The sequence below is a fragment of the Durotheca rogersii genome (assembly GCF_024521655.1).
Source record: "Durotheca rogersii strain YMJ 92031201 chromosome Unknown GGS23scaffold_51, whole genome shotgun sequence".
Classification (NCBI taxonomy): Eukaryota; Fungi; Ascomycota; class Sordariomycetes; order Xylariales; family Xylariaceae; genus Durotheca; species Durotheca rogersii.
In genome coordinates this window covers 169,444-182,932 of record NW_026251282.1, presented here as the reverse complement: position 1 = coordinate 182,932, position 13,489 = coordinate 169,444, and the positions used below count along the sequence as shown (strand labels likewise).

Here is a 13,489-nt window from a genome sequence, read left to right as displayed (position 1 = left end):
GGTTAGATATAAAGTAATTCGCGAAGGCCTTATAAAAGGTATAAACGATAGCGATCGGGAGTAAACGAACCTATTAAGGGTAATTATATAAGTAAATAAAACCTCGACGCGCTTATACGGAATATCGCCATACGAATTAATATATAAGCGTAAGGTTATTATCCCGATAGAAACCGTTATTTTAACCTAACGTATTATAAACTAAAAGAATATCCCGAACCGAGAATCGCTTTTAATTATACGCGTACGATTAATCGAAAGACGCTAGAAAGATATATTAACCGTAGTTAAGGTTTTAGCGACTAAATATAAGGAAGTTACTCGGTACTAAGACGAAAAGAACGCTTACCGAATACGAAAAAAGCCCCTAAAAACCGACGACCTCGTATTATTATACGATACGCTACGATATATAAATAAGTCGATAGCCGTAAAACTAAAGTACTACTAGAAGGAACCGTACTTAATCGCCGAAGATCTAAGCTATAGTCGTTATAAGCTTAAAGAACCGGATAAAGTTACGTTATTATACCCGGTTTTAGGCTATAAACTACGGAAATTTATCTAAAATACTAACGGATTTTAGGAGTTAAAAAACCCGGAGAAAGACGAATAAATTATACGCCTATTACCGACTAAATATAAGGACTAGGAATCGATAACTACTAACGACCCTTAAGCTAAAAAAGGCCTAGAGCCTATACCCTCGGTAATCGACGATAAAAAAGAAGAATAATTAATTCCGAATAATAAGGTACGAATTATAATAAAAATACTAAATAAGAAGCTTAAAGGATACGAAGTTATACCTAACGATAAACCCGGACTAAGAAGATCGACCCGACTTAATAAATAACCCTCTTATTATAATACGATAAAACTATAGTATCCTAAAATAACCGACCTATACCGATCGAAGAATAATAAAGCCTAGGAACTTAACATATAGTCGCTTTCCTAAGTAAGGGAGGAAAGAAGTTATCCCTATAGGGTTATTAAACTAGTAGCTTATATACGAAATTAATACCTTAAATTATAATACTAATAAATACGCCCCTCCTTTACTTCTTACCTTAAAAGAAAGCATATTCCTATAGATTATTAACGCCGATTAACGCGTTCCTATACTTAAATAAGTTATCCTTTGCGTTTATCGTTAGGAATCCGGGATATTAATATCCTAGTATTACGTAATTATTACATTTTAATATGGGTATATTTTAATATTTAAAGGGAAAGCAAGGAAAGTAATTCATATTAGTAAAAGCAAAAGAAAAAGAAAAGGAAAGGAAAGGAATACGCGTCTAAAAATAAGCTAGAAGTAACGTATATCCGCCGATTAATACCTCTCTTTTCCTCTCTATCCTCTTACCTTATCCTTTACTTACTAGTTACTAAGAAAACTAAAAACTTATTTATTTTCCGACCCCCGGAAAGTAACGATCTTTAAGTTTATTATAAATAATAACTCCTTCCCCGTTACCCGTATTATAAGCGGATATACGGCCTAGCTTAAATCCTCTATTAAAAAGGGATTACGATTTATCCTTATCCGTAGGTAGGTAAACCGCTCGTCCCGGAATTTATAGCGTATTCCGTTAATAAAAAAGAGATAAATACCGTAAGAGTACCTAAAAATACGATCGGGAGCTAAGGATCGGTAGGAAAAGAAGGGCTATATACCCGCGTACTTAGTAATATTAAAGGAAGCGAGCCGGCGTTCGTAATATTAATAAGGTACTTCGTTAGGTACCTTATACTATTAAACGAATAAGCTAACGACGTAACGAGGGTCCGTCGTTAACCGACGGAAATATTCGTTAACCGGGTTCTTATTATTAATCTCTATAAATAACGTCCGGCGGCGAAAGAACTAAACGTAACGGGCGAGGGATATAACGTAGCTTTAGAGGTAGGTAACCTCCTAAAAATCCTTACTTATAATCTCCCATACGATATACCGGCCGGCCGCCGGCCTACCTAGAAAATAAAACCGAACGTTACGAATTATCTTATTATTAATTAATATAACCTTCGATTAATAAATCTTATTAATATTAAAAGCTATATACCTAGCGTTATTAGTTTATTACCCGAATTCCTTCGATGCCCCGGAGCTACCGGCCGATAATTACTTTCGGGCTCTAGTTTAGCGGGCGGAAATACGGGGCGTACGGTACCTACTAAAGCTTAGGAATTAGCCGATTAACGTCCCGGAACTTCTCGGTAAAAGGTAGGCGGCGAAAGGATTCGTCGGGCTACTTATTTATTAGGTTTACCGGCGGCGGTATCGACTTAGTCCGTTAATACGTTACGGCCTTTTTCTTATCCTCCTTAGCCTTCTTAAACGCCCCGGTAATCTCTTCGTCGGTAATTCCCGTAGCCTTTAATTACTCGAATAGCTTAAGGACGGACGCCTAATTTAGTTTAAGGAGTTACTTCTAGATAGTAGGGTTTATTATATATATATATATATAAAAGAAAGATAGGAACGACGAAATTATAAATCTAAAATTAAGAAAAATCGAAAAACGAATTAAAACGAAGATAGAGAACCTAAGGAATAAAAAAAAGGAAGTAAATCGGAACCGTAGAATAACGAGAAATAAGAGGAAAGGTCGGACGAGAACGAGAAAGTCGAATACGTTACCTAAGTCGTAAGTACCGTACTTAGGAAAGTCTCGATAATACTTACCTTAGCCTACGTTTAATTACGAATCTACGAACGTACGTACTTATTACTTTATTAAGAGTATATAATAAGAAGCTATAAACTAACGCGTCTCTTATTATAGCTTTATACGTACGCGGAAGAACGCGCTTTCCTAAAGCGTTAACCGTAAAGGTATATTTAACTATATCGTTAATACGTCTTCCTTCCTCCCTCTCTTTTTCCTCTTTAGGTATCCTATTCCGAAATCCCTTCCCCTATAATTATTATATTCTTATTAATCTTTAGCCTGCCTTTCTTATTATTAATTTAAATTCTTACTTTTACTTTTAACTTATTATCTTTTTTTCCTTCTTCCCCTAATTTTTTTTATTTATTTTTACGATATCTTTCCCCCGTTTCGCCGGAATCCTCCTCTTCTTCTTCCTTTCCTCCGTTTATAGAGACGTACGTCGCGCCGATCTAACCGACTTAATTAAACTCCTACGGGAGATTTACGGTAGTAAAGATAACTAAAATAATATAAAAAAGTATTAGCTTAATACTCTGGATAATTACGATTCGAGGAAGGGTCCGATCGAGTTAGGATCCGATATAACCTAGGCCTTCCGGTTATCCGTTAATCGATCCCGAATTATAGACTAATAGTTATAAGAATAAACGAAGGTAGCCCTAGTTAATTCTTTCGTATGCCTCGCCCGTTACGACTACCTTATTAACGAAGATATCCGCGCCTTTTATATTATAATTAACTACGACCTCGAAAGCCGAAAGGCGGCCTTCGAAGTAGACCCGTATTAAACGATAAGCTACCGATCGATAGGATCGTTTAACTTCTTAACCCGCTAATACCTTCTCGATAACCCTACCTTTACTTTAATCTTTACGATTTATACGGATCTAATAAATCCCGAACGAATTATTACCGACTCTTTAAAGTTCTTCTAAGCTTACTTCGCCGTAATACTATACCTCCCTAAGCCCCGGAGATTATTTAACTTTAATATAGTTAAAGACGACGCCTTCGATCGGGCGGCGTACGCGTTCGGCTAACTACGGCGAATATAAGAAAACGGTAATCTCGAGCTTAATATAACCTCTTAGTTTACTTATTACGTCGCGCTAATAAACTAATAAAATAGCTTTAGCTACGGGTTTTAGAGCGGCATTCTACCGTATCTTATCTTTAAACGACCGATCGAAGTCGCTTACTAAGCCTAAGAAAATAAGGGGCTTAACCCCCTTAATATTATAAGAGAATACGCCGAAGTAGTAAAGTAATTTTATAGCGTTCGAGTTTTAAAGGAGGGGATAGGTATCGTTAAGCGTCTTCGGTAAGCCGTAAATTACTAAAAGCGAATTAACTTTATTAACGCTATAATATCCGCTTAAAGTACGCCGATCGGCGAGCCCCCTAGCCGTAAATCCTCCGTTCGGTTTATCGCATAAGCCGAAGTCCGCCGTTCCTTTATAGCCTTAGTACCTAATTCCCTTTATTCCTTCGTATTAACGAACGTAAACCTCCGCTACGATAACCTCGTTAAGGTTATAACGCGCCCCTTCCCTTTTCCCGGCTTAATAAAAATTAAAGCTTTCTAGTCCGGAAAGACCTCCATACCCTATAGGTAGAGGGGAGATACCTAGTTAATCCTCGGAACGCGCCCGCTACCTTATTATTCTCTTAATTAAAAGGGCTAGGCCGAAACTAAAAAGAAGGTAACCGAAATAGAAAAAGAAAACGCCGATCGGGTTAGATCGGTAAAGGTAAACCGGGCTAAGTTAATCGTAAAATAATAAAGAAGCCTCCTTATTATATTAAACGAAAAGCTAAAGGCCCGGCCTTAGTAGTTAAATAATAGCTGATAAAATAAAGTTTCGCGGTAGTTTTTAAGGGAAAATATTAATCGGAACTTACCGTATTATCCTTTTTAATTTAATTATCCCTTATGGTATAATTAAACTAAGGAGGCTATAATAATACGGTAAAACATATCCTTTTAATATATTACGTAATACGTTACGATAGGCCTTATACCTATATAAAATAACCATAACTCCCGTAAGTACGGAACATACTATACTTATTATTTAATTTATTACTTAATTAGATTATTATCTTTATTATTTTTACCTTAATTAAAGATTCGTTTTTATTATTAAATTCGTCGTTCTCCGATTAGTATATCTATTTTAATTATAAGCGCTTAAGTTACTTCGTCGTACCGCTATAGCCGAATAAGTAACTTTTACGTTTTGCCCCTTTTTTCCCCTTATTTCTTATACCTTCGGGCTAGCGACTACTATATCTTTACGACTAAAGGGCATAGCTAAGATACGATAACTACATTAGATTCCTTATCTCTCGATTAATATAGTGATATTAGTTTTATTTATCTTGGACTATCGTACGTACTATAGTTTCCGATAGAGTATACTTTCGAGTGAACCTATCCGGGTCTCTAGTATCGCGTACGCTTTACTCTTCCTTATTACTTATAGAGCTAGGTATAAAGAGTCCGGTAGTCGACATTTCCGATCTTATTATAATTATAGTCTCCCGTCTTATAGAACTTTATAATTAAAAATATCCGGAGTTTATCGGTTAGGTATCCTACCTTCTAGGGAAGCTTTCCGTTATCGTTTACGAGCTTGGAAAGGCGTTTATAGTTTATAAGATACGTAAAGATCGCCTTAGGATCGTTAATTACGTTACCTCGTTCTAGTTATACGAGTTTACGTTTAACGTTAGCTTAGCCTAGTCTATCGATAATCCTAAAACGGTACTTTAGGATTATAACGATAACTCTTTAGATCGTTTAATCCTTCGTAACGTCGTTAATACGCTTCCTAATAATCTTAGTCGTAATCTATTCGCCGATCTCCTTAATCTTATCGTCGTCGCTTATACGGTAACGGTTAAATAATCGATTTACCCTTTTTAGTTATTAAGTTACGTTATATTCGTTAAACTTAAGCCTAGGGTAATCGGTAGGGTTAGGGAACCTAATGGCTAGTATTACGATAGTCGGGGTAACTACCGGTATATTCTAACTACTAAAAGCCCCGTTATTATTATTCTAAGATAATACCATAGGGATTAACGGGATAAGTATAGAGCTACGGATAAGGAGTAACTAAGTAGGAGTTTTATCGTCGTCCTTCTCCTTTTCGGGCGGATATAAGGGCGGAGAGCTAGTATCGACTCTTAAGGTCTTTATTAATAGTTTAATCTTTATTACTTCGGGTCCTAATAGCGATTTATTCCGTTTCCTAGCTACGGATTCCGTTTAGTCTATCGGTACGAGGTATAAAGTAAAAAGGAGGGTAGTAAGGGTTTTATTATCTAATATAGGGGTAAAGGTATAATAGTTATTATTTATATCCTAATATTTTTCCTTTAATATAGGTATATTATTATTTATTATATTATCCCGATCGATAGGGTCCGGGTATTATACGAGCTTTTTTAATCGGCTAACGCCTAACTAGAGTACGATACGTATTCCCTGGATTAATAGTTTAATTATTATAAATAAGTCGACGATAATTCCTTCTATTAAGGTTTAGAACTCCTAACGTATAACCTTCGTTAAGGTAATACGTATAAAGGATAGATCCCGAGTAGAGGATCGCTTTAGATACGATACCGGTTATAACTATAGGCCGGTCTCGATTTAACGGAAGCTATTTAATAATATTAGCGGTATTACCGCTAGGCGCCGTTTTACGCCTATATTAGTACTTTTCGTTATACTAGCTATTAGTTAGTAATATAGGGCTAGCCTATATATAGGTATACCTATTAGCTCGACTCTAGTTCCGTTTCCTTAATTCTTTATATTTACGTAGTCTTATTAATATTAATTCCTAGTTCTCTTTAAAACTATCGGTTATTAGTAGCTATTAATTTATTAATCTTATTTATACTATTAATATAAATATCTATATTATATCGTATATTATATCGTTAAGTCGCTACGCCTAGGTATCTTAAAATGCCTTTAATATAATAAGTTATTAGTATTTATATATTTAATTTATATCGATTAATAGGTTTAAAGGGAAAAAGAAGCTATCGTAAGATCGGTTAGGATATAATTATTATTAGCCTTTATCCGCCCTTAATATTAATAAGGAAGTAACGGGTCGTATAGGTTATCGTAATTTATATTAAAGCGCTCGTACGTTTAGTTTATATAGTAGATAGATAATTATAAGGGGGCTGCCTTAATCGTTAAAAGCGTTATTTATTCGCGTAAGATATATTATACTACTAGCGGTTCGAGGGAGCGGTTAGTATCGAGGGCTAAGTATTATCCCTAGTAGCGGTAGTATTACGACGATAATTTCCTAGGCTTACGGGTTCTTCCGTATAGTAGATAAATAATTATACGAAGGATGTTTTAATCGGTATAAACGCGGTTTAATCGTCGTATTATATCGTAGTATCGATAGCTTATTAGCGTTATAGGTATTAAAGGCTAAGCGCTATCCTAATAGTTATAATATCGTTATAAAAGTTCCCGGGCTTATACGTACCTTCCTATAGTAAATAAATAACTATAAGGCGGGATACTTTATTTAACGTAAAACGTAGACTACTTTACGGGTTAAATAGCGGTACCGACGGCGATCGGTATCCTTTAAATCCTAATAACGTAATAGAAACTCCTAAGATTAAGGTTAAAAGGTCGAAAAAGTTATAAGGTAGTCGCTACTAAGGAAGAGTAAAGCGTACGTAATGCTAGAGACCCGGATAGGTTTACTCGAAAGTATATTTTATCGAAGACTATAATACGTACGATAGTTTAGGATAAATAAAACTAATATCGCTATATTAATCGAAAGGTAAGGAATCTAATGTAATTATCGTATCTTAGCTATGCCCCTTAGTCGTAGAGATATAGTAGTCGCTAGTCCGAAGGCATAAGAGGTAAGGGAAGAAAAGGAGTAAAACGCGAAAGTTACTTATTCGGCTATAGCGGTACGACGAAGTAACTTAAGCGCCTATAACTAAAATAAATATATTAATCGGAGAACGACGAATCTAATGGCAAAAACGAATCTTTAATTAAGGTAAAAATAATAAAGATAATAATCTAACTAGGTAATAAACTAAATAATAAGCATGGTATATCCCGTACTTACGGGAGCTATGGTTACTCTATATAGGCATAAGGCCTATCGTAGCGTATTACGTAATGCATCAAGAGGGCATGTCTTACCGCACCACTATAGTATACGTTCTTTTACGTTACGTTAAAAAGGGCGTTAATCGCAAGCGTATGGCTTATTAAAATTTTAAATCGATACGAAGCGAAAGAAACTTAATTTAATAATCTTTAGTACCTTTAAATCGCGCTAAAGATACTTCTTATAAGTATTACGCCCGTTAGAAACGTCGCTAGAGCTAAGCTCGAGGTTATAGTCTTATTCCGTTAAGGGCCGGTAATTTACGTTACGTATAATACGCGAATTAACTTATAAGGATAGCCTATATAATATATAATAAACCTCTTACGTAAAGTAATTTCGTTCCTCGATTAATTTATTTATTAACTTCGATATAAAAAAAAGAAGAGGATTTACGTTAGAAACCTTTAAAAGAATCTATTTAATAAGGACGCTATAATTATCGGTTTTAATTTCCGCTTTAAAGTAATACTTCGCTACGTAATTTATAATAGCTTCTACGTTAATATAAGGCGAAATATCGATATTAATTAGCTAAGTAAAGGTAATTATTTAATTATATTAATTTAATTATTCGTTGTTACGTTACGCTTTAAATAATTATTAGGTTTTATACGGCTATATAATAATCTCGGCGTAGGCGCGGTACGGCCGCGGGAAAAGAAATCGGTATTTTAAAGGTAATAAAACGCTATTACCTTATCCCGCTTCTCGCGTTTTACGCTTATTAATACGGAAGTAATATACGGGGGAGTATTTATAGCGTTAGTAACGATTAATAATCTAAGAGAGCTAACGAAACGACGGCCGCGCGTTTAAAGGCCGTAGTACGAACGGATTATCCTTATTTTAATTTAAGCGCCGGCGCGGCTTTAGGTTAATCGTAGAGGCGTAGTAGCTTTAAATGCGAGTATAGTTTTAGCGTTATTCGAAAGAGGTTATATTAAGTAACGGATTACCTTCGAATTAAAATAACCCGTAGTAGTACGTATTTCTACGCCCTTAAAATTCGTATCGATATTAATAATCGCGTAAATCGAACTTCTTAATTAAAACGATATTACGGAAGAGTTAATTCCGAGCGTAAAAATGTTACGCGGTAATATAGGGATTAGTTTTTAATAATTCGCGGGATAAGCGTATGCGTTAAATTTTAAGGAAAGAAAGCTATTCCTAAAAGCGTAATATATATTAAAAAAGGCTCCGTTAGTAAAGATTAATAAGACTTAAGGTAAGAAAAGCGCTAGGAATTCCGAGGTACTTAGTAAAAGTAACGTATTCGCGTTTTCGTTTAAACTAAAAAGGCCGCGTATCCTTTAAATAAACTATAACGCGCGTAATACTTCTTAATAACGCATTAACCTCGGTATTCTTAAGGTTCTTTAACGCTTACTCGAGATCTTATCGCGTAATTTATTACTACTAGGCGCCTTTTCTCCTTACGAAATATTTACTTATTATTATCGCTTATTAACGCATAAGTATATTAAGCGCGATAAAGCGGAAAATAAGGTATTACGCGAATCGATTATCGCGTTAACGTATAACGTATTATACCTAATCGTCGAAATCGATCTTACGTTACTTTAGATATATAAATTTAGCTTCTTTACGCAAAAATAAGATAGGAAACGCTAGTAAAAATAACGTAATTAAACGTATAAATTCGTTAATAAAGGTCTAGCGAATAAAAAGTATAAATAAATAATAAGTACCTATAAACTTAACGAAATAACCTTTAGAAATAAGCGCTTCCTTTAATTCTAACTCTAAACGCTTTATTTTAATTTATTTTAACGTAACGTTTAGTATAATAAATTTATCGTATTAAGCCTTTAATTCTTTTAGGTCGACTTCCGTAATTAAGCTAGCCTAGAGCGCTTAATCGTTATCGACGAAGTCTTAAATATTAAGCTACTTAAAAACATTACCGTCGTTAAGTAGCTCTTTTAGCGCGGCGCGATTTTATTTAAAGTCTTTATAACCCGGGTAGTTATATTTTAAATACTTAAGTTATATCTTAATAACGCGCCGGTATATTTTAAACTTAGTTCGAAACTAAATTATTTACTCGGGATTTTACGTTAACTCGCGTAGGTATAATAAGACGATATTAAGATATTAAAGGAGGAGAGGAAGATAATCGTATACTTTATTAACGTTACGTATAAAGTATACGACGTAGTCGCGATATTTATATTACTAGCCGCGGATTATAAATATATTTATTACTACGTAAATCCGCGTAATAAATAATTCTTCGATTATTATTAACTTTAGTAATAAATTAGAAAAAGAAAGGATATTAAAGTTAAGATAATTACTTACGTTAAAAAAGAAAGGCTTATTTACGCGCTTCTTCTAGCCTTTATTACGATAACGCTTATAAATATCCGCGGTATTTAAATCTATATTAAATTAATACTTTCCGTAACGACTATAATATTTACGTCGTTTTTATTTTAACGTTAATTAAAACCGTATTAAAATCGCGTAATCGGTATCGCTAATTACGTTAGCGTCGAGGTTTCCTTCCTACCGTAGCGGCTTAATTATAAACGAGTTTTAACGATTAAAAACGCTACTAAGTTCTTAAAAGCGAGCGGTATTTAAGGGAGAGGTTTAATTAAAAGGTTAGCTTAGGCGCGGTTATTCTTACGTTAGTTTTAACGTAAGGGGTTTTAACGTAAAAAGCTATAAAGGTCGGCCTCGACGTATTTATACTTACTTTAATATTAATTTTAACGTAGACGCGCGTAAAGGTCGGCTTCGACGAACTAGCTTTAGCGTTAATTTTAACGTAAACGCGCGTAAAGATCGGCTTCGACGAACTAGCTCTAGCGTTAATTCTAGCGTAAACGCGCGTAAAGGTCGGCTTCGACGAATTAACTCTAGTATTAGTTCTAACGTAAGCGTACGTAGAGGTCGGCTTCGACGAACTAACTCTAGCGTTAGTTTTAACGTAAGCGTACGTAAAGGTTAGCTTCGACGAATTAGCTCTAGCGTTAGTTTTAACGTAAGCGTACGTAAAGATCGGCCTCGACGAATTAATTCTCGCGCTTATTTTAACGTAGGCGTACGTAAAGGTCGGCTTCGACGAGCTAACTTTTACGTAAGTACTCGAAGAGGTCGCCCCCGGGGCGCTAGTTCTAACGCTATCGCTAAATCCGTTAGTTATAATTATATTATTAACGAAGAAAGTAAAGAAATAAAAGAAGGATTATCGTTATTACGTCGGGTTATCTTATACCGTCTTCGAATTTACTATCGTAATGCGTTACTTACGCGTAAAGCTATTTCTTTAGCGCTTAAACTATATACCCGAGGTTACGCGGTAATAAAATATAATCGATAATAAGTAATATTTAATAGCGAAGCCGGTTAAAACGTCTTAAACGTAGGATCGGATCGGAAATCCTATGTAAAATTAACGGTAGAGTATAAATTATTAATATAGAATACTAACCTAAGTAAGACGGCGTATATTTTCGCAGTAAGAGAAATAATCTTTTATAAATATAGCGTAATTTCGTAGATTAATAAATTACTCGATGGCTTAAATTCTTCCGTAAGTACGACATTCTTTAACTTAAAGTAACTTTATTTTAATTAAACTAAGGATAGATTATAAGGATAGATTATAAGATACGGAAAAGAATAGGAATTATATAAATAAAAATAGAAACGTATAAATAAACGCGTTAGTAAATATACGTAAGGATCTTAGGAGGTAATAGAAATACGTTAAATAAGAAAACCTTTATTTATCCTACCGTTTTTATTAGGTATACGTATTTTTAGGGACCCATAGCGCGTTTTTTAGCCAGTAAAAACAGAGTTTCCCCTAAATAATATCCTTTTATAGGATTATTTATAGGGTTATTTACAGGGTTATTTACAGGGTTATTTATAGGATTATTTATAGGGTTATTTACAGGGTTATTTATAGGGGTATTTAACCCCGTCATTAATTAGCATAACAAGGGGTTATGCGTATTATAACTATCCTCCGGATAGGATCATTATTACGGGCCCTGTAAGGAACCCTTCGCGGTGAAATCCTCCTGCAACTGTATCAACTGCGAATCATTGCATAACTGATCTCCCACTGAACACCAGTGAGATCACCCTTTGCTATCCTTTCCATGACACACCCTTCGTCACGGTGTAGTACTAAGAAACGCATCTTCGTCTGCTATTAGGTAATCTGAATTGTATCCTCTAGTTAATCGTCTGTCAGGTCAATCACGATTGGCGAATCTGAACACCGAGAGATCTTGGCGGGTCGTGGAATAACACTATCCTTGTCGTCTAAACCGCGCTCTCGTTTGAAGCGCCGGCCCGCCTAGCCCCGTGGTGAGCTCAAGCACCAAGAAAAGCTATCCGTAATACTATGACGACGCACCTGCAATTGCTCGAGCCGTTCTCGAGCCAGTTTTTCTAGTTGAATGCGTGGCATGTCAGCCAGTCCTGACGCCATAGACAAGCCTGGAGATGATGTCCGAGGAATAATCATTTCCTGTCTCAAAGCATCTAGGTCCTCGGTTAACAGTTACTTCAGCTTCCGTTTCTATCTTCCATACCTCTAGACCTGTAGTGGAATCGGTACTCCGCAATTGGTCCGCCGTCTGCCTCTAAATCTTTCACAGAACAAGTACGAGGCGCGGGGACCGTTTTCAGTGACGAGAGCCTCGGAGGTAACCATTGTTAGCATTGCGCTGTGGACAATTAGGTGTCCTTAACTCGATGCACTTACGACATTCCGTGAGACACGGCTTTGCCCTTCAAAGACTTCTCGGAGAACTCGAGCGTTCCAGTGTATACATTAGTATAATAATGTGGTACCGGATCCGTACTTCCCAGGTAGATGCATCGGAAGACGAAAACCTGGATTTGCCCTAGGCTTTTTGTGACTTTCACATCTCTCTTGACTCGATCTATCTTCGAGTCATCAACTTGATATTGTCAGTTAGCTCTTGATTACAGCACACACAACTAGAGGTAATACCGGTGCGAACCACGGAAAATTTACATCTTCCATCTTTCCATTGCCTGGTCGCGACGTCATATGTCATTGGACCCTTCACGTCCGTCTTGTAAACACCATGCCAAAGGTCCTTCTCCCTGATTATGTGTGATATAATAGACTTTCCATCCACGTCGACCTGTAGCCGAAGAGCGTGCCCTCGGGGTTTCCAGTCGTAGTCATCGGTTACACACAATCTGACAGCGAAATTCGCACCGTTGATGCACTCGATGTATTTAGATGAAGTAGGGTGGTTAGCGGGCTCTTGTTCCGCGATGTTGGGATCCGCGAGTTCAGGAGCGGTCTGGCCATTGATCTTGACGGTGACCCGGATACCAGGAAATTCGTCGAGGACGGCCATGGCGATAGAGCATCCGGGGATTCTCCTCTCAAAACCCGCCGCGTGAAGAAAGAGAGGAGAAGTGGTAGGTAAGGAGATGCTTCGCTCGGGAAGCTCGACTGCCCCCTAAAAGGAGAGTGGAAGCAGGCCTGGCTTTTCTAGGTCAAACCCAACGCGTGAAAATTGTCCTGGCGCGACGCGGAGGGGAGGGGCTCCCCTTGTAACCCGCCTACCTATTATACCTACTTGACATTAGGTA

At 36.4% G+C, this 13,489-nt stretch overlaps 1 protein-coding gene across 1 annotated transcript; it reads right to left on the bottom strand.

Moving 5' to 3' along the window:
* Positions 1-11,561: 11,561 nt before the first annotated feature.
* Positions 11,562-13,461, bottom strand: GGS23DRAFT_589605 (uncharacterized protein). The gene is made up of 6 exons (XM_051517636.1): positions 12,873-13,461; positions 12,621-12,819; positions 12,448-12,554; positions 12,270-12,397; positions 11,805-12,209; positions 11,562-11,730 (listed from the first exon to the last, which is right to left on the bottom strand). Exons 1-5 carry the CDS (start codon positions 13,249-13,251, stop codon positions 12,090-12,092), a joined length of 933 nt encoding a protein of 310 aa, XP_051367330.1. The 5' UTR covers positions 13,252-13,461; the 3' UTR covers positions 11,562-11,730; positions 11,805-12,089.
* Positions 13,462-13,489: the final 28 nt, after the last annotated feature.